Consider the following 23,904-nt stretch of genomic DNA (forward strand, 5'->3'; position numbering starts at 1 on the left):
CTATAATTCCCACCACCAGAGGAACTAGGATACAAGGTGTATTCTAAGGGATTATTTGGTTTTTTGATGTCTAGTTTTTTGAGTTCTTCATATATTTTGGAGATCAACTCTTTGTCAGAGGTGGGGTTGGTGAATATCTTTCCATTCTGTAGGCTTCTGTTTTGTCTTGTTGACTCTTTCCTTTGCCTTACTGAAGCTTCTCAGTTTCAAGAAGTCCCATTTATTGTCAATCTTAGTTTCTGTGCTACTGGTCTTATATTCAGGAAAATGTCTTATAGTGATATTGTGTTTGTAATCTAACAAATAAAGCTTGCCTGAAGACTGATGTGCAGAGCTAGTTAGCCATACACCTAGGTAAGAGCTAAGCCACTAGTTAGCCACACACCTAAAATACTAGTTAGCGGTAGAGCACAGGCAGTGATGGTCACACCTTTAATCCCAGCACTATCAAGCAATGTAAGGTGGGAAAAGACAGGAACTCAGTGAAGTCGAGGTTTGGTGGAGACAGATAGATGCTGTCTGGAGATAATTTGAGAACAGGATTGCCCCTTTGGTCTGAGCATTAGTCAAGGTTGGAACTTTCAAGTGGCTGGCCACTTTGCTTTTCTATTTTCAACATTTACTCTATACCTACTCTGGGTTTTTATTATTAAAGCCAAGTATTATGTGTGCCATAGTGCACAGATTGGCCAGGTGTCCATTGCAACAGTAGAAGTCTGAGAAGGTGTCAAGATGGGTGTCTAGTGTGGCAGAAGTCTGAGAAGGGTGTCAAGGGGAAATCCACAGTCCAAGGGGAGACAGAGACAGCTCTCTGGAAAACAACATAGGAGATCATGCTGAAGAAGCACACAGGGCAGGAACTGCCTGAAAGCAGAGCCAACTGGTCCCTGGTGGTTAAGTCCATTGGTGTTTGGACTTTGGGGCCTGTGGAGTTTGGGCGGAAGCTGGATACTTGTAGAGATGCTGAAGAGGAAAACCCCAGACTTGGTCAGAGGGCTTGGAGAAAGACAGGAAAATCCAGCCCGTGGTGGGTGACTCTGGCAGGTGCAGCTCATGTGTGCAGCCACAGGCAAGCAGCTATCGCATGAATTCATGCCTAAAAATTTGGACGCCAAGTGAAACATGAATCTAGTTAATCTTTATCAATAAAAATCAGGAGCCAATTATCTGGGTAAGATCCTGAAAGAACAGAGCAGCCACCAGTCGCCTCCTACCTCTTCTGTTCCTAAAGGCCAAGAGCCTCTCTCAACCCACCTTACTAATTCCTGTCTCTCTCTGCCTACAGTCCTCAAACCACTCTGCTTAATTTTGGTCAACTAGTGGCTGGCTCCAACCTCCGACTCCAAGCAAGATTTGTCAGAACACAAATTAAATTATCATACAACATTCAGTGGTATTTAAATATATTTTTTCTCAAAGAGAATTATAATTATAATTAGTTAAGGTTAACTTATTATTGGTTACAACATATTTGATCACACTGTGAGGCCCAAAATGGCATTATTCACTGGGAAAACCTATTTCTACTTGTGATGTGGCTCAGCCACAGCACATAATTCTAATCCAAGAACTTTCTACTTATAGTAAACAGATTAATGTCAACCATGGGTCAAGAGGAAGAGCAAGCAACCAGTTGGCAGGAAGTAGGGAAATAACCATACATATTAACTGGGAGGCATTGTATCTAGTTTAGAAGGAATACTTAATTGTTGCTTTTTATCAAAATCTCAGTTTTTTTATTTTACCAATAAAGACTTGGGAGCCAGATGCTGGTGTGAAGCCTGCCTGCTCCAAGACTCAGAGAAAAATCACCCAATTGAGCCGCGTCCTCTACCATCCCAGAAAGGACTTTTCTCCATCTCAACAAAACAAAACCCAGGAAGTAGAAGAAAAGGTTATTCATCTTGGAATTTGTAGAAATAGAGAAGACACTATGAAAGAAAATTTTAAAATATAAAAATGTCTTACTAAACCAGGCATTGATGGCATATACCTTTAATCCCAACACTCAGGAAGCAGAGGCTGGCAGATCTCTATGAGATCAAGACCAGCCTGGTCTACAAGAGCTAGTTCCAGGACAGGCTCAAAGCTACACAGGGAAACCTTGTCACAAAAAAAAAAAATCTTATTCAATATATTCACAGAGAGTTGCTTGAAAACTTTGTAACTGTAACATAACATTGCCTCTTCTGCTTAGTACTTAGTATTCAATTATTTGACTATATTTCTTTCTCTTTTTTTAATCCAAATGAAAAATCTCTACAGTCTAAAGTCTTCAGCTTAGGATTTTATGGAACTGGAAGACACAAACTGCCAATGTGAGTGATAGTTTAATGTGCACTCATTTGCTGAATCTTCATTATTTTCATTGCATATTCTAGAATAGTTAACTCTTGTCTAGCATGTCTGCCTCTCAGGTTGCTGAGGTCCTGACTTTCTCATCAGTTACTTTCATCACTCATTCTGAGGAAAAAGTTATTTCTAAACATTTATATGTAAGATGCTGTTTTTCTTCCCTTCTTTTGTCCTTTTTATTCCCTGCGTGACAATATAGACTCAGTGCACCACACTAATTAGAAGATTTTTTTTTAACTAGGCAAAATAAAACAACATCATAAGACTCTTTGTTTTGGAAAACATGATGAACTCTGTGAGAATGTGAAATTGTTCTCCTCTAAACAAGAAGAAATTCTCCCATTTAGAGCATTACCATGTAAGTAAAAGACAGGTGTGAACAGATAGTTCACAGTAGAGAATTATCAGTTCAACCTAATATGGACAGAGGATCTATCTATAACACTTGGTCATAAAGTATTTGCTGTTAATTTAAGCTACAATTTAATTCTTGACATGTTTGTTTGTTCTAGAAGAAGCAGGAGAAGAGGATCAAAGGAGCATGGATAACTTTTGTTCACACTTTTGAAAAAGATATTTACAAAAGAATCCTAGATAAAATAAAGCTAGAATGCTTATCACAAAACGCATTACAAAACCACAGTGTATATATCCATATTTTCAATTCCATATCCCTTTATAATTTTCATATCTTCTTAGTTTCTCGTAGCAATAAATTTATAGCTTATACTTTTAGCTTCTTGTTCTATAGAGTCTTGATTTGTGCCCCTTACTTCTAAGCATCAACCAAACTAATTTTCTCTTTTTCCTCATTGAGAATTATGGCTCTCATATGATTGAAGCTTCTCATTACCTATCACAGTCTTTGTGGTTTCATATATATGTTCATTCTGCTATATTTAGAAGGCTTTGTTTTCCTTGATAAATTATTCTCATTTTAAAATGACATCACAACAAAGGCCAACACCATTTTATTGTGGTCCCTAATTCAGGGTCTCTGCCTATATATTTTCAGACAGCATAATGTAGAACATAGTCTTCTAGGTCTTTCTTGGGCCTTGCATTTGTATTATTTGTATATGCTTTTATAAATATGTATTGACTCATCTCTTTTCATTGTGTCACAGGTGTTGTGAGAAATTACTCAGGGTCCACACAGGAAGCCAAATACTGTTTTAATGAGTAAATCAACCCAATCAACTGAAAGAATTCCATAGTAGTTTAAGAAGATTTATGAGATTATAAAGTACTTCAGGACCAACAAGGGCATTCCTACAGCCACAGAGCTCTAGGGATTTCCAAAATTGTAACTCAAATTTACAATCCTGGAACAGGGGGAGACAATAGGAGGTCTAAATAGGAGAATACCACGGCTATTTCTGCATTTTATCATGGGATATATGCTCTGTTGAAGAACACATCTCCCTGAGGTGTGGTGTTACAATTACCATTGTAACTGCCCTATAACCAACTATGTCACTAAATCTAAAAATGCAGTTACTTGTCATGGAGCACATATGTAGACTAGTGAATTTGTGTTATGTTTCATTTGGTATAAAATATGTCCCCTAGTAAAACAGTACCTTCCAAGAAGGAATGGATGGATCATTCTATGAACCCAGAAAAGATTAAGGTAGCAGATATGTAAGGTCTATCTCACTCACAGTTTAATCAGTGAAGTAGAAAAGGGACAAATAATATACAAATGATATAAAGGATGATTTACAGAAACTAGATTTATCTAATTCCCAAGAATGTTGTAAGCTCAATCTAGGCACAGACTTAGAGATACTAAAATCCCACAAGGAAACATGAGCATGAGGTGGAGACCAAGGGTAGTTAATACTGTCACCCTCAATGCCTCCAGTGTCAATGGTGTAGTAGATGGCTAACCTGGTGACTATAACCATAATGACACACTTAAAGTAGCTTGAAACATGGAGGAATTGAAAGGGGAGATAGAAAAGGAAGCATAACTACAAGACTACATTTGTTCCACAGTTTTGTGATGAGTTAGCATACTATAAAGTATCTGTGAGGTGCCTAGGTACCCATACTGTACCAACTGATTAGAAAAAAGTATTAAAACTTCATTTGTATCTCTAAAATGTGACACAAATTTTTTGATGAACTGACTTAAGAAAAAAATAGTATGTGATGACCCCAACTGGATGGCATTCCCCTACATATGGAATTGGGGTGGGGGGATGGGTGGAGGGTGGTTAGAGTGCATGTGAGAGGGCAGAGAGGGTAAAAGGGAGGGAAGGAGGGAGGGAGGGAGGGAGAGGGAACTGGGATCGACATGTAAAATAATAAATTAAATTTTAAAAAAAAAATGCTTTGACTCCAAAATTTAAGTTGAAGGACAAGTAACTGGGGAAAAGGATTTCTATTTTTGTTTCCACAGAAAATGAAAAGATGTGGATTCCTTCCAGACTAATGTGGTTTGATCACGCCAGACCGCCTGAAACAGAGTACAAGGTGATCCTACATTCAAAACAGCTGGACAAAGCAGCTTTACAGACTACAGCCAGGATTTCTGAATCTTCTTCGAATCCCCCATGACAGTGCCCCTTACCAGCAGGAAGTAGTTTGGAACGAACAACGCCCAAATTCCCAAATATTGTGTATAAATGTTTGTTTTCATTTAATTGGACTTTGTTATATAAAATAAATTAATAAAAAATAGTATGTGAAATAGAAAGGAAATAAGTAAACTTGAATAAATATAAACATATGTTAACTGGACAGCATATATTCATGACATTTGAGTGTATGCTTGAGCATTCTAAACAGAGAAAAAATTATACGAGTGGATAGAAAATGAAAAAAATTTAATCAGATTAATGTCAGTTTATAACTTCTCCATGGAGTGCTGCCAGAAAATGGGGTCAGGAAGATATTTACATATCCTTTCTAAGCTTTTAAGTATTCCTTCTGTACAACTGAAAGCTACTTTACATAAAAATTCTTCTTTGGGAATTGAGCTATGCATTATTAGAATCTCTGTTTATGAGTATATAATTACTTCTCTGTTTCTAGAACATGTTGCAAATCTCTTCTACCAGAGGGTAAAAATCACCCAAATGTCAACATAGGTAAGCAAATCTGATCCAGGAACATAATTTACACTGAACTTGGTTAACAAGGAATTGTGTTAAGTGATGAATGTTCACCATGCAATCATTTAGGATATCTTCCCATATTTCAGTAGCTGTCTGCATACTTTCTTCATTGCAGTCTTCATTTCTTGATTCCTCAGGGTATAGATCACAGGGTTCAGAAACGGAGTGCCAACTGCATCAAATATGGCCAGATACTTGTCCAGGTGGGTGGAGGGGGAAGGCCATGTATAAATAAATATCAAGGGACCAAAGAACAGGACCACAACAGAGATGTGAGCAGAAAGAGTAGACAGTGCCTTGGAGGAACCACTTGAGGAATGTTTCTGAACAGTGACTATGATGACAATATAAGATATGGCCAGTATGAAGAAGGAGCCTACAGAGATGAATCCACTGTTGGCAGATACCATTAATTCTAATTGGTTGGTATCTATGCAAGCAAGTCTGAGGAACCGAGGAAAGTCACAGTAAAAACTGTCCAAAATATTTGGTCCACAGAAAGGCAAGTTCACTATGTAAACAAATTGAACCAGGGAATGCATAAGGCCAACCACCCATGCAGACACTAAGATGAAAATGCACATTTTGGCATTCATAATGGTCAAATAATGAAGAGGTTTACATATGGCTACATATCTATCATAAGCCATGCCTATAAGCAGCACCACCTCCACACCACCAATGACATGAATGAAGAAGATTTGAGTGATGCAACCTCTAAAGGAGATGACTTTGTGCTTTCTGAACAGATCATAAATCATCTTGGGACAAGTGACAGATGAAGCACCTAAATCAATTAAAGAGAGGTTGGCCAACAGAAAGTACATGGGAGAATGTAAGTGAGGGTAAGAAGCCACTGTGAAGATGATGAGGGAATTTCCCATCATGCTTGCCATATAAAACATTAAAGCAAACACAAACAGAAGTACTTGCATCTTCCAGGAGTTGGTGAGTCCCACAAACACAAATTCTGACACCACAGAGTGATTTTTTCCTTCCATTGGTGTCCTTTGTAGTGCTACATGAAGGGCAGCAGTAGAAGAAACTGAAAATTATGATAATTATATTAATAGTGCAAAAGGTTGGAACTCAGGGTTATGAATACATATTTTTGATTTAACATTTAAAACCAAATCAAAGATGAACAAATATATGAGCAAATGCTTTCATGGATACTTATCAGGGGACTGCAAATTACAAACATTCTGAAATACCATCTCATATCTTTTAAAGGAGCTTTATCAAAGGCTCAAAAATAACAAGTTTGGGCAAGTGTTAAGAAAGGAACCTCATACAAAGTTGTTGGGACTATAAATTAGTTTATTAATTTAATAAAGCATATTGTCTTTTCCATAATAATTTTAAAATAGGGCCTTGGTGGTATAGAGCCCATGCCTTCCAGTGTGTAGGGCTCTGCATTTCATCCCCATCAAAGAAAGAAGGGGAAGAAGGAAGGATGGAGTGAAAGAAGGAGGAAAAGGAGAGGAATATGTGGAAAAACAGAAAAATTGAGATAGATTCAGACAAAAAAGGCAAAAGGAAACAGGAGAAATAGAATGGGGGAGGGAGACAGAAAAGACAGAGATAAAAATAAAGGAGTGAGATTATTATTAACCATTATGATTCTGGGGATGAATCATCAAGAGGTAATGACCCTGTGTTGGCCCATGATCACTGAAACATTAATTATAATAACCTGCATAGAAACATCCCAAGTGTTCCTTTGCAGTAGACTTACACACAGACATACAAACACACACATATATACATAGCATACAAATGGTGTACTGTTCCACAGCCTTTAAAAAGAAGGGAAATTTGTGTCTATAACAACATTAATGAACCTGGAGGGAGGTCATTGTGCAGAGTGAAACTGCAAGCACAAGAAGACAAATGCCAGAAGATCTAATGTACATATAAAATCTGAATGAAGTCAAACTCATAAAAAAAATGAATATAATGATGGCCCAGGCCAAAAAAAAAATAGCATTGTGTGTGTGTGTGTGTGTGTGTGTGTGTGTGTGTGTGTAACTAGAATATGATGATGTTAAAAAAAAGAAAAGAAAAATACAAATGCTTCATTGACATGATGGTTTCTTCCTTGAGATCTACTGCAGCATGGTGATAACAATGATAATCCCATGCTTGAAAATGGCTGAGTCAACTTTATCAATGTTCTCTCAACTGATAAAAATGTGAGGTAAACATCATCATTAATTTAAGATATATATTTTATATATCATACAACTAAATGTGCATCAATTACATTAATATATAAATATATATTAAAAACTAATATATATATATATATGTAAGCAAATGTTGAATACAAAAAATATACAGTATTTATTTGCTAGTTGTACCCATGTGAACACAGAAAGGGAAAACCCACTGATTATGCCCATAGAGTTATAGAGTTTTTATATTTAAATAATTTTTTCAATTATTTAATATTTCAAAAAGTTTCCCCTCCCTGCTCTCATCCCATCGCCTCCCCTTTTCCATCTATCCCCCTCTCCATCCACTCCTCCTCCATCTCCATCCAGAAAGGGACAGGCCACCCATAGGCTTACACAAAGCATGGCACATCAAATTGAGGCAGGACCAAGCTCCCCCCCCCCCCGCCCCGTTATGGCCAGCCCAAGTAATCCAGCATAGAGAACATGTTACCAAAAGCCAGCTAAGTGCCAGGGAGAGGTTCTGATTTTACTGTTAGAAGCTCTACTAAGAAAACAAATTACATGATAATCACACGTGAAGAAGGCATAGGTTGGTTTCATGTATGCTCCCTGACTGTTGGTGCAGTGTCCATGAGCTCCTAAGAGCTGGGTCAATTGTATCCCCCCCATCATGACCCATCCCCCTGGCTGGTACAATTTCTCCTCCCTTTCTTCTGCAAAACTCTCATAGCTCAGCACAGTGCTTCTCTGTGGATTTCTGACTCTGCTTTCATCACTTACTGGATAGAATATCTCTGATGGCAATTTAGGAAGTAACCAACCTGCTTACTTCAACAATCTACTTCAATACATAGGTGTTCTAAATAAAATACTTAATATTGATACTAATATTTTTCATTTTTCCATAATATTGTGAATACATTAGGTAAATGAATGAATTGAAAAAGATGGCATCATAAAACAGACAGCATGAAATTCCACTTTTGAAATGTGTTTCAAGATATGTTAACTAACTCGTTCCGATAAAAGATCTTCAAAATATGTTAACTACCACCTATTCAATGACAGATTACAGTATTCAGGTTACTTAGCAATCAAAGTGTACTTTCAATGTAATTTAAATGTATTTTTTTTTCCAAAGAATTCTGTGTGTCTCCTTAGTGATTGTAATTAATTAGGTGTAATTAATTAAATGTTCCTTTGCTACTAGAAACAACTCACATAGATTTAAGGACTAAAGTGACATTTTTTGTAACCCATACTAAAACTAGGAATTGCAATATAATGTATATAAGGATTTACTGAAACATATATCTAGATGTATTTTGATTATTTCCAACACACATGAAAATATGCATGGTTACAGGTTTAAAGACAAGAAAGGAGAGTGTGCAGAGTTCTAAAGTAACAGAAAAGTAGAAGGAAAAGCATAATAAAAGTAAAGAAAAATCAATGAGGTCAAAGGAAAAATCTAAAACCAACAACAAAATTTGAAACGTATGTACGGTTATGGAGAAAAAAGAAAAGTTTGAGTAAAGACAATTTATTCAATTGACATGCTTTTCTGACCATTTTCAAAAGCTGCATGGTTACAGCCAATCAAGGGATTCAAGCATCTTTCAGGTTCTCTTGTCAATGAACCTGTATCCACAGTGAATTTGTGTTTTAAACAGCCAATCTCTATCACCTTGGTAAACCCAGGAATGCTTTTGAGTTTAGAGTAGAATGATGTGTAACTATAACAAAACATCATGGATTTTAGAAACAGATAAAGTTTGAGACATGACTGGCTTAGATTCACTAGACAGAGTAGTATCCAAAAACAAGACCTAAGATGTAGACATCTGCAAATGGAGAATGAAGGATATGATGCTTATTTACCTATGAGCCACACATTCCACAGAGGAAACACACAGAACAGGTCATTATAAATCTTTTACAGTTGTTTGGGTTTTAAAACCATTCTTGTTCATTATATAATACACATTCATTTATAACTATTAAAATACCCATGACACAAAATATTAGACTTCATTTTTTTTTACTTACATTGTAAATAATTTCATTGCTAGTACCTTTATATAGTCCTAAATATATCATATATAGAATTCTCCAAAATAGATTTTTAGACACCTAAATTTTTTTGTTTTGTTTTGTTTTTGGAGACAGGGTTTCTCCTTAGCTTTGGAGCCTGTCCTGGAACTCACTCTGTAGAACTGTAGAGCAGGCTGGCCTCAAACTCATAGATATCCACCTGTCTCTGCCTCCTAAGTGCTGGGCTTAAAAGCATGTGCCACCACTGACATCTAAATTTTTAAGAATTTCTTAATTCTTAAATGAAATATTTGGTATTGAGGTTCCTAATATACAGTCATAAGTTCAATATTCCTATAGCCATCTGCTAGGTTTGAGCAAAATACTCATCAAAACTATCACCTGTGAATGAATATTTTCTCCTGTTTTCATACTTATTGTAAGTTTATTTTTCCCTCAAGACAAACTCAGGAATTTTACTTCTCAAATTGTCATGAAACCTGCTTTACACACAAAAACTCCCAAGCCCTTCTAATTTAAGAACAACTGCTGCTTTTATTGATTATTTAGGGAAATATAAGTAACTGTGGGCATTTTTCAAAAAGTGTTTATGAGAATAAATGAAACAAAACAACACCCATAGCTTTCTAATTTCAAAATTCAAACAACCCAATAAATTTTGCATTTTAATTACTCTGACTCTCATTCTCACTTTCTTTTGCCCAAGAAAAATTAAAATTCTCCATGTGTTAAACTCCTTAATTGTCTTTCTTACAGTTCAGAAATAAAATTAATATACACTTTTTTTTTATAAACTACAGTAGATGGAGTTGGAAGGGTGCCTCCGTGTATCAACCTTGATACGAGTGGTGCAGGCCTGGTCCTGCCTCAACTTAGTATGTCAGACTTTGTTGACTCCCTAAGGAAGGCCTTATTCCCTCTGAGGAATGGATAAGGGTTAGGAAAGAGAGAAGGTGGGGAGATGAGATAAGGGGAAGGAGGGTGAACTGGGGTTGCTATGTAAAATGAAAACAATTTAAATTTTTAAAAATTGTTATAAACCACAGGAGATGGAATTACAGGGATGACTCAGGGATTGAGAGTACTCACTGATCTTGCAGAGGAAATGGGTTAAGTTCATCAGTACCCACATGACAGCTCACATCTGTCTGTAACTCCAGTTGCAGAGCACTCAATACATCCTTCTGGCTTCCTTGAGTACTGCTGGCAAGAAAGACACATACAAACATGGAAGTAAAAAAAAATCACATGTAAAAAATAAAAACAAACTTTTTAAAACAGGAGGAAATGTGAAAAATAAATCTAATTCCTGACCTGTTAGTATTAACCTGTTTTGAAATTCTCAACATCACATTGAAAAATGGGTGTGTATTGTAAAATTACACCTCAAGTAAATTCAGAATACTACAAAGCTTTTTAGTGTTTTCCAGTGTCCTTTACATTTCCTCATGTACAATGTTATTGTAACTCAAAGTCAAATCCGATTAATGTTTTTCAATACTTCAGAGAATTTTTTCAAACATATTTTTCCATGCTATTCAATCCCTTTCGCAGGTTACTGTTGACATTTCTTTAAACAAACACAAGCACCTTAGCTATGATCCATGCACATAGCAACTTCAAGATCAAGAACCATATCTACATTTATTTGTCCTTTATTGGACATTTCTTATTGTTTCAACATCTCTGGGTATTTTACCTATATAAAGGAAATAGCATCTTCACAGACTGGCTTCCCTTATTTCTGTAGCCTAAAGTACCAAATGATAGCCTAATATAAAATATATGAATCTAATTATTCAAACCTCAAGAGACCATTGAGAAAATTTTCTGAAAACACTAGGTAGTTTTCAAAGTGCTCATAGTTTAGACTCGTTCTCTGGAGGACAATTTGATTTGTCCAGTGCACTAAAGGATTTTAGGTTTCATGAAACAACAGTAAGAAGAAAAAGGAAAACAAGAATGGAAAATGTTTTTGTCATTGAACTCTTTGGTTGTAAATATTAATAACCAGCCAGTGTAATTAATCCCTAAAAGTAGATAATTAGTTCAATTCCTGACTATACACATTCATAAATCACTTTAATATATTTTAACATGAAATATTTCTGAAGCTTTCATTTTACATATTACATAATTTTGATTCTGTACATAAATTTAGATGTATAGAAGTTTACAGAAGATATGAAACTGAAAAGTAAATGAAATAATTAAATTACCAATCAAGAAAACAGGGGTGGGTAAAAGCAGAAAAGGCAAGAGTATGCAGGCTCTCCACTCCAGTTCAATATAATTCTTGAAGTCTTAATTAGTTCAATAATACAAAAGAAAAGGAGAAGGGGAGAGATAAAGGAAGGAAGGTCAAAAAGGAAGAAAGGAAGGATATTAAGGAAGGGAGGAAGGAAGGAAGAAAAGAAGGAGGGAAGGAATGAAGGAAGGAAGGAAATACAAATGGAAAAAGAAGTCAATATATAAAAGTAGCCCTATTTGCAAATTCACCACATAAGAGAACTTAAAGACTCCACCAAAAAAACACTTAGCACTAATAAATACTTTCAGCAAAGTGTCAGTATACAAAATTAACATGCAAAACTTGAAAGCCTATGACAAACATACTAAAAAAGAAGTGCAGGAAATAATTCTACTTGGTAGGAAAATAAAACTGTTGGAGGGGGGAGATTAACTAAGAAAATGAAGAATTTTTTCTATGAAAACTTCAGAACACAGAAGAAAGAAATTGAGGACTATATCAGAAGATAGAAAGAGCTCTCATGCTCATGGATCAGAAGGATCAACGTGAAGATTGATATACTACTAACACAAATCTACAGGTTTTATGAAATCCTCAGTATATACTAAAACCATTTTCACAGATATAAAAAAAAATCTCAAAATTTATATGGAGACACAAAAGACCAAGGATAGACAAAGTAATCCTGAACAAAAAGAATACTAAAACAAGGTATCACCATACTGAGTTATACCATAGAACTACAGTAATAGAAATACTCATGGTACTGGCCCAAAACAGACACATCAATCAATGACATAGAATAGAGCATAACTCTACATAATCACAGATAATTAACGTTGACAAAAACACCTAAACTATACATTGGGGGAAAGCATCTTCAACAAATGGTATTGGAAAACTGAATATCAACGTGTAGAAAATTAGAGACTTATCTCTAACCCAGAACAAAACTCAACTCCAGATGGAAAAGGGACCTCAACATAAGACCTGATGCCCTGTGATTGCTAGAGGAAATTCAGGAAGTACATAAAACTTGCAGGCACAGGGAAGAAATTTCTCAATGGGACACCAAAAGCACAGGCACAAGGATTAACAATTGACAAATATTTCATCAAACTAGGAAGCTTCTGTGCAGCAAAGGACAGTCAAGTGAAGAAGCAGCCCCTTAAGTGAAAAAAAGTATCTTCCAGCTGTACATCTGACAGCACATTAATATCTAAAATACACAAAGAACTCAGAAACACCTCAATTGAAATAGCAGCTGTGGGAACTGGAATGACGACCCAAAGGATAAGAATACTTTGGACTCTTGCAAAGGATCTATATTCAGTTCCCAAGACCACATGGCAGCTAACAACTGCCTGTAACTTCAGTTCCATGGGAACTAACACCATCTTCTGGCTTCTATGGGCACTAAGCATGCACACAGTTAACATAGACACATGCAGACAAGACTAAAACACATAAAATAACTTTTTAAAATATACATGAAAGCACTCCAGCAGATAAGGTTGCTGCAGGTTTTCACCTCTGCTTCTGCTCCTGCAAATCCAATCCCCCCAATCTCATCCCAGCTCTGTAACAGAACAGTTGATTTGGACTCCTTTCCTCACTGACCTCATCAACAACATATAGCAAAGATTGTCCAAACTTTCTTCCCCCAATTTATGCCAGTCGCCAACACCAGGCATCCCACAGGAACATATTAGCTGAGCAGCCTAGTGAAATGGGAAAGCTAACTGAAGACAGCCACCACTCTACAGAGTGTGCAAAGCACTCTACAGAGTGTGCAAATAGCTGTTCTTGAGGACGAGGCCCAGTTGGCCACTGCTGAAAACCTATGCTCACAAAAATAATGAACAAACTCAGCAGGTAATATTTATTCATGTGTGTAATAAAGAAAAGGCCATGAATTCTAGCAAGAGGGGAACATGGGAAGAACTGGAGGTGGAAATGAAATAGATCAATGATATAATTATATTTTAATTTATACATGAGCATCATACATAAATGTGTATAAAACATATGGTCATGTATGTTGTCTCTGAATACTTAAAAAAGGTGCTTTTAAGTGTCTAGTCAACATTATCTTATTATGCAGAAACCTAAGGTCTTTTACATCCATACATCTTCCTGTCTCTCTCCCATACCCTCCTTTGTGACTTATTTAAAGCTTCTTCCTTTAACTTTCCAGAATTCCAGGTAATAAATACCTTGCAAAGAAATGAGTTCATGTTGGCAATCCCAAGTCTCTGTGGTATCCATTTGGTCAGTACTTCTCTGGAGGCCAATTAACTGTGTCTCCCACAGTAGCAGCACTCATGTAGATGTTAGTACATGAAATTATGCCGCTTCTAACCATATGCATGCTATGCTTAAGTATTTGAAAATAAACATTTAAGAGTAACAAATATAGAAATAGCTGATGGAATACAATATCTAATGTATCAACCACCCAGTACTGAATAGAATTTTCTTTCTGAAGATAGATTATTGTCTATAGAAATCAATTAAACATTACCTTGCACCAGAGAAAATTCCTAAACTAAGGTTAATGAGTAAAAAATAAAGTAAACTAAGTAAAAGAAGAAAGACACAATGTCAGAAATTTAAATTACTTTTTAACTCTAAGTTTAAGATCCAAAATCAAGGAGATAGAAGTATAGGAGGCAGCCTTACAAGTGTGGGTGAGAACTGACTTTCTGCATCCGTTCTTTCAAACGCTCAAGGTCTTCATGTAGAAAGAGGTAAAGATGGCCTGAAAACAGCCAGGATATTCTGAGCTCCGGGTATTAAGTGGATTGCTCTCCTTCTCCATGTTTATTTTGAGAGCCATGCAAATTATAGATGCATTTAAAGAAAGCTAAGAAAGCTAATTAATGCAGGCTGCCTTCTCTCTCAAACCTGCCTTCTCTCATTTAGATTTGTCATGCACACTGAGTCACTATAAGGCAGCCAGGCAGTCACTAAGGTGCAGCACACAACTGAATAGTCATGAGAAAAAGGTCAAGTCTCCTGTATATATTGGAGGAGAAACTGACCAAACTGTCAGGATTCCTACAACTGACTGTTACTTCTACTTTCTGTTCTTTTTTTTTTTTTTTTTAATGTTTTATTTAATTTTTTACATGTCTATCCCAGTTCCCTTTCCCTACCTTCCTCCATCCCTCCCTCCCTATTACCCTCTCTGCCCCCTCACATGCACCCTCACCAACCTCCCCTCCCATACCCCCCCCAGTTCCACATGTAGGGCAATGCCATCCAGGTGGGGTCATGTAGATCTGTCAGGTCATTTGAAGTAGGGACTAGGACTTCTCTTCTGTCTCTAGGTTAAGGCAGTATCCCTCCATGGGGGATGTGTTTGCAAGGTCCTTTTGTGCACCAGGGAAACATCCTGGTTCCACTGTCTGAGGTCCCTTAGACTGCCCAGTCCTTCTGGCTGAGACCCATATTCAGGGGGGCCTGAGTCAGTACCAAGCTAGATTCCGAGCTATCAGTCTGGGGGCCTGTTAGCTCCTCCTTGTTCAGGTCAGCTGTCTCTATGTGTTTCTGCAAACTGGTCTTGTCCTCTCCGTCTGCATCTGGATTCTAGTGGGAAGGGACAAGTACCCCAGAGCACAGGGGAAGTGGGGGGGGGAGTGAATGGAGACAGAAGTGGGAAAAAGAGAGGGGGAGGAGAGGAAAGCACGTGCAACTAGGAAGATTAAGTCAGGGTAGGAATAAAAGACAGAGAAGAGAGAGAGAAAGAGAGACAGAGAGAGAGAGAACATAAAAGAGGGAGCCATTATTGGTTTGAAGAGAAAACAACCTAAAGAAAGGTCTAGAGACCTACAAGACTGCCGCCAACTAACAATTTCAGCAACCATGGAAAGGCTACCATAAATGCCCTTCCGGGATAGTGAGATCACAACTAACTTATCAATGGAGCCCTCATCTAAAACTGTTGGAAACAGAAGCAAACACCCATATCTACTCTGTTCTTAATTCCTCCATGAAGGGGCAATGGCATCAACTTCTGTGGTTGTTATAAGTATCAGACAATATGGTGTGTGGAATAAAGGATGGTACCAGGCACATAGTTGTTGCTGGTTTTGTTTTGGATTGGGTTGTTACTATTATAGAATGCTCATCAACCATGGATGGCTGCCGAGAATCCTTGGCTGTGTCAGGAAACCTTTGAGCTCAGATGTGTATTGTGTATTGAAAAACAACAAGAGCTATCTCTGAATGTGCAGCATGGGTTCTGAGTCCTGCAGACTCCAACCCTCATCAGGCTGACTTGCAGATATAATTTCTACTTCAAAAGAACCATATGAGCACATTACTTGCTTGGAAATCTTACAAGGTACAGTTTTGCTATTATTTACATTGTGTGTGCTAAAATAGAAGACTAAAGGCTCCTGAATGTGTTATAATGAGGCCACCAATATACATTTTAATTTGTCAGTAGCCTGGACCTTCGACTTATTTGTACAGTGGTTCAACTAGCCTTGGTTGTAGACTTGCCCTACATTGGATCTCTTGGGGAAAGGTTTGCAGAGTTTGCACAGATGGTATTCCAGATATGCTATGATGTTGATCTGGATTTATGTTTGGAACTGAGTCACCAAAAGTCACCCAAACTCACTGTATGATTCATTTCAATGGCAAATATTAGCAACAAAGACACTGTCATGAGAGTTACAAAAAATAAAGGAAAGCATAAAAAGTTCTTTCAATTTTTTAAAGGCGAACACTAAATAGTCAACTGTTTTCACAACTGTGCAATGAGTGTCCAACAGAGCTCTGCTATTTCATACCCAAGTGAGATATTTGTATAAAGGAATAGACTTAAAATATGTTTTTGAGCTTTTGGATGAATGCAAAATGTTCTTTAATTTGAAACCAAGACCACACATCGCTTCTCGGCCTTTTGGCTAAGATCAAGTGTTGAAAACAAGACCACAGTTCAAGGCACTTTTCAGTGATGAAAGTAAAATGCAGAAAACAGCTTACTTTGTGGATATCTTTGCCAATATGAATGAGTTAAATTTATCACTTTGAAGACCAAATGCAAAAGCCTCGATTTGTCTGAAAAGATCACATCATTCCAAACAAAACATCAGCTTTGGCAAAAAAAAAAAAAAAAAAAAGGGGGGGGGGAGAATAACAAAATTTATATGTTGCCTAACTTTTTCTTTGACATTGAACCAAACAAAAGCACTACCATGATAATTTTGTTGAAGAATGCTTGCACAACCTTGCAGACAAATTTCATATTTTCCAAATCAAACTGACACCCCATTTGCATTTGCCAGAAGCCGATTCACAGTTAAAGATGCTCCTGAGACAGCACAAGAGGAGTTCACTGAACTTACTAACAATGATGCAGCAAGAACAGATTTCTCTAAAATGCCAGTTGCAAAATTCTTGATCAAGTGTTTGCAGTCATATCCTGTTCTGTCTGAGACTGTATTGAGTCTTCTTCTTCCATTTCCAACAAATAACATCTTTGTGAAACATGGTTTTCTAACTTCTTGGATATCAAATTTAAATACAGGAGTAGATATCCAGAAGATATTTGTTGTGATCTTGCAAATACAACCTGTAGAATTTTTTTATTTTATTTTAATTGTTTTTGCTCTTATTCCAGTTCCCTCTCCCTCTCTCCCTCTCTCCCTCTCTCCCTCTCTCCCTCTCTCCCTCTCTCCCTCTCTCCCTCTCTCCCTCTCTCCCTCTCTTCCTCCCTCCCACTTACCCTCCCTCCCATGCCCCAACCACCACCCATCCATCCCATTCCCCCACCCACTCCACAGGGAGGGTGATGCCTTCCAGGAGGGGTCAACAAAATCTGTCAAGTCATTTGGAGTAGGGACTAGGCCCTCCCTCCTGCCTCTAAGTTAAGAAAGTACTCCTTCATGCAGAATGTGCTCCCAAAGTCCTTTTCTGCACCAGGGATACATCCTGGTTCCACTGTCAGAGGTCCCTTAGATGGCCTAGGCCTTCTAACTGAGACCCATGTTCAGAGGGTCTGAGTCAGTCCAATGCTGGTTTCCCAGCTGTCAGTCTGGGGGGTCCACTGGCTCTCCTTGTTCAAATAAGCTGTTTCTGTGGGTTTCTGTAGCCTGGTCTTGTCCTCCCTCTCTTCATCTGGATTCTAGGAGTTCAGCTCACTGTTTAGCTGTAGGTGTCTGCTTCTGTTTCTATCAGCTCTATGATGGTGGATAAGTTAGTCATCAATCTCATTATCAAGGAAGGGCATTTATGGTAGCCTTTCCACTGTTGCTCAAATTGTTAGTTGGGGGTCAGACTTATAGGTCTCTGTACATTTCTCTAGGTTCATTTTTCTCTTCAAACCTATAATGGCTCCCTCTTTTATGGTATCTCTCTCACCAAAACACCAAATAAACCTATTAAAAATGGAGTACAGAACTGAAGAATTTTCAATAGAGGAAATAAAAAGGAGAAAGATGCTTAAGAAAGTGCACAAAATCCTTATTTATCTGAGAAATGTAATTCAAAACAACTCTGAGATACCATCTTACTCCTGCCAGAATGGCTAAAATTAGAAACACCTATGACAACTTATACTGGAGAGGATGTGGAGAAAGGGGAACACTCCTTCACTGCTGGTTAGAATGTAAACTTGTACAGCCATTTCAGAGATTAATATGGCAGTTCCTCGGGAAAATGGGAATCAGTCTACCACAGGACCTGTCAATCCCACTCTTAGGCATATACCAAAATGATCCACATCAATGCAACAAAGACATCTGTTCAACTATGTTCATAGCAGCATTATTTGTAATACCAAGAGCCTGGAAGCAACATAGATGCCCTCAACTGAAGAATGAATAAAGTAGATGTGGCACATTACAAATGGAATACTACTCTGGGAAAAAAAGACAATGGAATCTTGAAATTCAGAGGAAATGGATGGAACTTGAAGAAACCATCATGAATGAGGTAACCTGTTACTAATATGTTTTTCCCGCTGCCACACCAGCCCCAATTAACACATACAGAGACTCTGTATTTGATATAATTCTGTTGGCCTGTTACTTGTTTCTTATTGGCTAGCTCTGTCTTAAGTATTAACCCATTTCTATTAAACTAAGTATTTCCATATGGTCTCATTTTACTGGAGAGAGAACCTGGACCTTTGTTGTCCCCCGTCTCTCCATGTTGACTCCTCCTTACTACTCCCTCGAATCCTCCTTGTCTCCTAGTCCTGCCTATCTTGCTTTCCTATTGGCCAACAGTGCTTTATTCATTAACCAGTATGAGAAACTTATTTACAGAACAACATCTCTCATCAGTAACCTAGTCACAAAAAGAAGAACATAGTATGTACTCACTCATATATAGATTTAAGCACAGAGAAAAGGATCACCAGCCTAAAATTCACACCTCCAGAGAAACTAAGATACAAGGAGAAATCTAAGAGATTTATACAAGGTCCCTCACAGAATGGGAAAGGAACAAGATCTCCTGAGCATATTGGGGAGGGGGGCAGTGAGTGGAGAAGGAGCTAGGAGAAAGAGAAAGGGAAGAAAGGAAAGCATATGGGACTAGGAAGATTGAGTCAGGGGAGGAATAGACAAGAGAGAATTTTTGATCTGATGAGAAAGATGAAATTTCAACCTTAGCTGTGAAATTGACATTTTATACATATTGCAACAAAATGGAGCAATGTTTGGAGACTTTTACTCATGCTACATCATGCTTCAAGGTATGTATTCATTTATTTGTAATTAGAAATAATATTTTACAAAATAGAATTATTATTTTGTGATTAATCACTATGCTTTAATTTGTTCAGTTTGTAACAATGAAAATACATCCTACATGTGACATATTTACATTATGATTCATAACAGCAGCAAAATTACAGTAATGAGATAGCAACTAAAAGTAAACTTATGGTTGGGTGCCATCACACATGAGGAACTCTATGACAGGGACACAGCATTAGGAAAATGGAGAACCACTGAGATACAGAGTAAGACTTCAACTCAAAGATAATAAATTATCTTCCCTTTAATTTATACAGTTTAATCAGTTCTAGGCAAATTTGTTTCTTATATATTATGTGAGGTGCAGGAGGAGAAGGATAGGAAGAGAAGCTATGACTTTTGTTCGTTATGTTAAGGAGCTTTTTATAAATACACTGAGATAGATTTTGAAAGAATGGTAGAATTTTGACCACATGAAAACATTAGGAGGAGGAAACTGCTATATAGTCTCTCATCTTCAGTAATATATTCGTTCCTACTTTGTTATTCTGTTCCTTTTCAGTTTCCTGTGGTTGATAAATTTCGAGATCTATTTGTGAACTTGGCATTTAGTTTTCAGAATTGTTTAAGCTAATTCATATCATTTATCTCTGGATTTATCTCTCACACCATTGAACCTTCTTATTTTCTTGAAAAACATTAAAGGCTTTTGTCTATATTGTTGGAAGAACCTCAGGTAACTTGCTACACAGTGTGCTCTACTGTGTTCCAATCTGCAATCTTTTAAACTCTTGTATATGCTTCTCCACCACACTTAAGTAGTGACATTGAAACTTTGCCTCATTCCATGGCACTACAGACTAGAAATTCTCCAGGAAAGGAGCATTGCCGTATATAACTCTACATCCACAAGTTTCTGTTCAAATTTAAGCATTCAATGAATACTTGTTCAACAAAACTTTGTAGAATTGATGAAAATTTATCCTAAGCTAATTTATAAAGAAATAATTAAAACAGTTTAAAGTAGGGCTATAAAAATAAAATAAAAATACACTGTGATACAATTGTCCAAACATGAATTTCAGTTTCAAAAATATCATATTCATATTAATTCATAACACTGATTTTAAGTGTGCCAATGCTTCACAAGAGATTTTGATCATAGAAACAAAGCAGAGTGAGACCATGAGACTTCTTCCATAGACTCCTTTAAAGCAATTGCTCTCTGTGTCCCACAAACTTGCCCTTCAAAAGCTTCTGCAAAACACTAGTATGTGTATAATATATTACAGTAAATGAATTCCTCATTTTAATACTGGCAGGTGATAACTCTGAAATCCTCCATAAATCATCACAATATGGCTTATTAGCAACAATGATCATGCAATGACCATTTAAGATTTTTCAGTATATTCTAAATATACACAGTATGTTATGAATCAATTCTCTTTTTATTTTATAAAACTAGTTTTTTCATACAATTTATCAGATTATGATCATCCCTCCCCCAACTACTCTCAGAACATCCCTACTTACCCATGCACCAAAATCAGCAATGTTCCCTCCCTGATCACAATAAAAACAGGAATATAATTAATAATAATAATAGTAATAATATAGTAAAAATGAGAAAGAAAAGCAGCCAAAGAAAAGGCTCATAAAGTACATATAGTCTCAGACACATACACATTCATGCACACAAGAATCCCATAAAAAAAACACACAAAAGCAGAAACCATACTATAAATACAAATGGAGGAAGCAAAATAGACCGGGCAAAGCAGTATGAGAAAAAGAACCTCCAAAGTGCTAACGAGTTTATGTTGACCACCTGCTACTGGGCATGAGATCTGACCTTAAAAATAATTTCAAGACCCAGTTCAGAATCAATTAAAGAAAACTAATTTTTTTCATTTGTGAATGGTTATCAATTGGAAATGGCATCTGGGTTAGGGATGAGTGCTTATGTCCATTTCCTCTCGGAATGTTAGGACCCCACCTTTCACAGACTACAGGTCTGCAGGCCCTGTGCACGCTCTCACAGTCTTTGTGATTTCATATATGTGTCTCTTCTGCTATATTTAGAAGGCTTTGTATTCCTTGATAAACTATTCTCATTTTAAAATGACATCACAACAAAGGCCAACACCTTTTTATTGTGGTCCTTAGTTCAGGGTCTCTGCTTAAACTTTTTCAGACAGAATAATGTATAACATAGTCTTCTAGGTCTTTCTTCGGCCCTGCATTTATATTATTTGTATTTGCTTTTATAAATGTGTATTGACTCATCTCTTTTCATTGTTTCACAGGTGTTGTGAGAATTACTCTAGGTCCAGACAGGAAGCCAAATACTGCTTTAATGAGTAAATCAACCCAATCAACTGAAAGAATTCCATGGTAGTTTGAGAAGTGTTACAAGTAGGTTTTCCTGCCAGCCTGAACCCACTGCCGTGCCAGCCCCCAAATAACTCACAGAGACTGTATTTGATATTATGCTGTTGGCCTGTTACTTGTTTCTTATCTGCTAGCTCTATCTTAAGTATTAACCCATTTCTATTAATCTAAGTATTTCCACGTGGTCTCATCTTACCTGAGAGTGAGGCTGGCCTCTGCTCTCTCCAATCTCTCCATGTTGACTCCTCCTTACTACTTCCTCTAATCCTCCTTGTCTCTTAGTCCCGCCTATCTTGCTTTGCTATTGGCCAACATTGCTTTATTCATTAACCAGTATGAGAAACATATTTACAGAATGCATCTCCCATCAGAGAAGATTTATGAGAATACAAAAAGACTGTAAAAGACTTCAGGACCAGCAAGGGCATTCCTACAGCCACAGAGCTCTAGGGATTTCCATAATTGTAATTCAAATCTATAGTCCTGGAACAGAGGGAGACAATAGGAGGTGTAAATAGGAGAGTACCACGGCTATTTCTGCATTTTATCATGAGATATATGCTCTGTTGAAGAACACATCTTCCTGAAGTGTGGTGTTACAGTTACCATTGTAACTGCCCTATAGCCAACTATGTCACTAAATCTAAAAATGCAGTTACTTGTCATGGGGCACATATGTAGACTAGTGAATTTGTGTTATGTTTCATTTGGTATAAAATATGTTCCCTGGTAAAACAGTACCTTGTGTAAGACAAAGAAGGAATGGATGAATCATTCTATGAACCCAGAAATGATTAAGGTAGCAGATATGTAAGGTCTATCTCACTCACAGTTTGATAAGTGAAGTAAAAAAAGGGACAAATGATATACAATAAAGAATGACTTACACAAACTAGATTTATCTAATGTTTAATCTTCAGTGCTTCCCAAGAATGTTGTAAGCTCAATCTAGGCACAGACTTAGAGATGCTAAAATCCCACAAGGAAACATGAGCATGAGGTGGAGACCAAGGGTAGTTAATACAGTCACCCTCAATGCCTCCAGTGTCAATGGTGTAGTAGATGGCTAACCTGGTGACTATAACCATAATGACACACTTGAAGTAGCTTGAAACATGGAGGAATTGAAAGGATATATAGAAAAGGAAGCACAACTACAAGACTACATTTGTTCCACAGTTTTGTGATGAGTTAGCATACTATAAAGTGTCTGTGAGGTGCCTAGGTACCCATGCTGTACCAACTGATTAGAAAAACGTATTATAACTTTATTTGTATCTCTAAAATGTAACACAAATTTTTTGCTGAACTGACTTAAGAAAAAATACTATGTGAAATAGAAAGGAAATAAGTACTTGAATAAACTTAAACACATGTTATAACTGGACACCATACATTCATGACAATTGAGTGTATATGCTTGAACATTCTAAACAGAGAGAAAATTATATGAATGGATAGAAAATGAAAAAAATTTAATCAGATCAATGTCAGTTTATAAATTCTCCATGGAGTGCTGTCAGAAAATGGGGTCAGGAAGATATTTACATATCCTTTCTAAGCTTTTAAGTATTCCTTCTGTACAACTAAAAGCTACTTCACATAAAAATTCTTCTTTGGGAATTGAGCTTTGCATTATTAGAATCTTTGTTTTATAAATATATAATTGCTTCTCTGTTGCTAGAACATACTGCAAATCACTCCTATCAGAAGAAAAATCACACAAATAGCAGTATAGATAAGCAAATCTGATCCAGAAACATAATTTTCACTGAATTTGATCAACAATGAACTGTGTTAGGTATGAATGTTCACCATGCAATCAT

The 23,904-nt window shown here is 36.9% G+C and overlaps 1 protein-coding gene across 1 annotated transcript; it reads right to left on the reverse strand.

The window, feature by feature from the left end:
* Positions 1–5,526: 5,526 nt before the first annotated feature.
* On the reverse strand, positions 5,527–6,507 carry LOC127216097 (olfactory receptor 4F15-like). The gene has a single exon (XM_051176677.1). It carries the CDS (start codon positions 6,479–6,481, stop codon positions 5,543–5,545), a length of 939 nt encoding a protein of 312 aa, XP_051032634.1. The 5' UTR covers positions 6,482–6,507; the 3' UTR covers positions 5,527–5,542.
* Positions 6,508–23,904: the final 17,397 nt, after the last annotated feature.

Source organism: Phodopus roborovskii, unplaced genomic scaffold (assembly GCF_943737965.1).
Source record: "Phodopus roborovskii unplaced genomic scaffold, PHOROB, whole genome shotgun sequence".
In the NCBI taxonomy this organism is placed as follows: domain Eukaryota; kingdom Metazoa; phylum Chordata; class Mammalia; order Rodentia; family Cricetidae; genus Phodopus; species Phodopus roborovskii.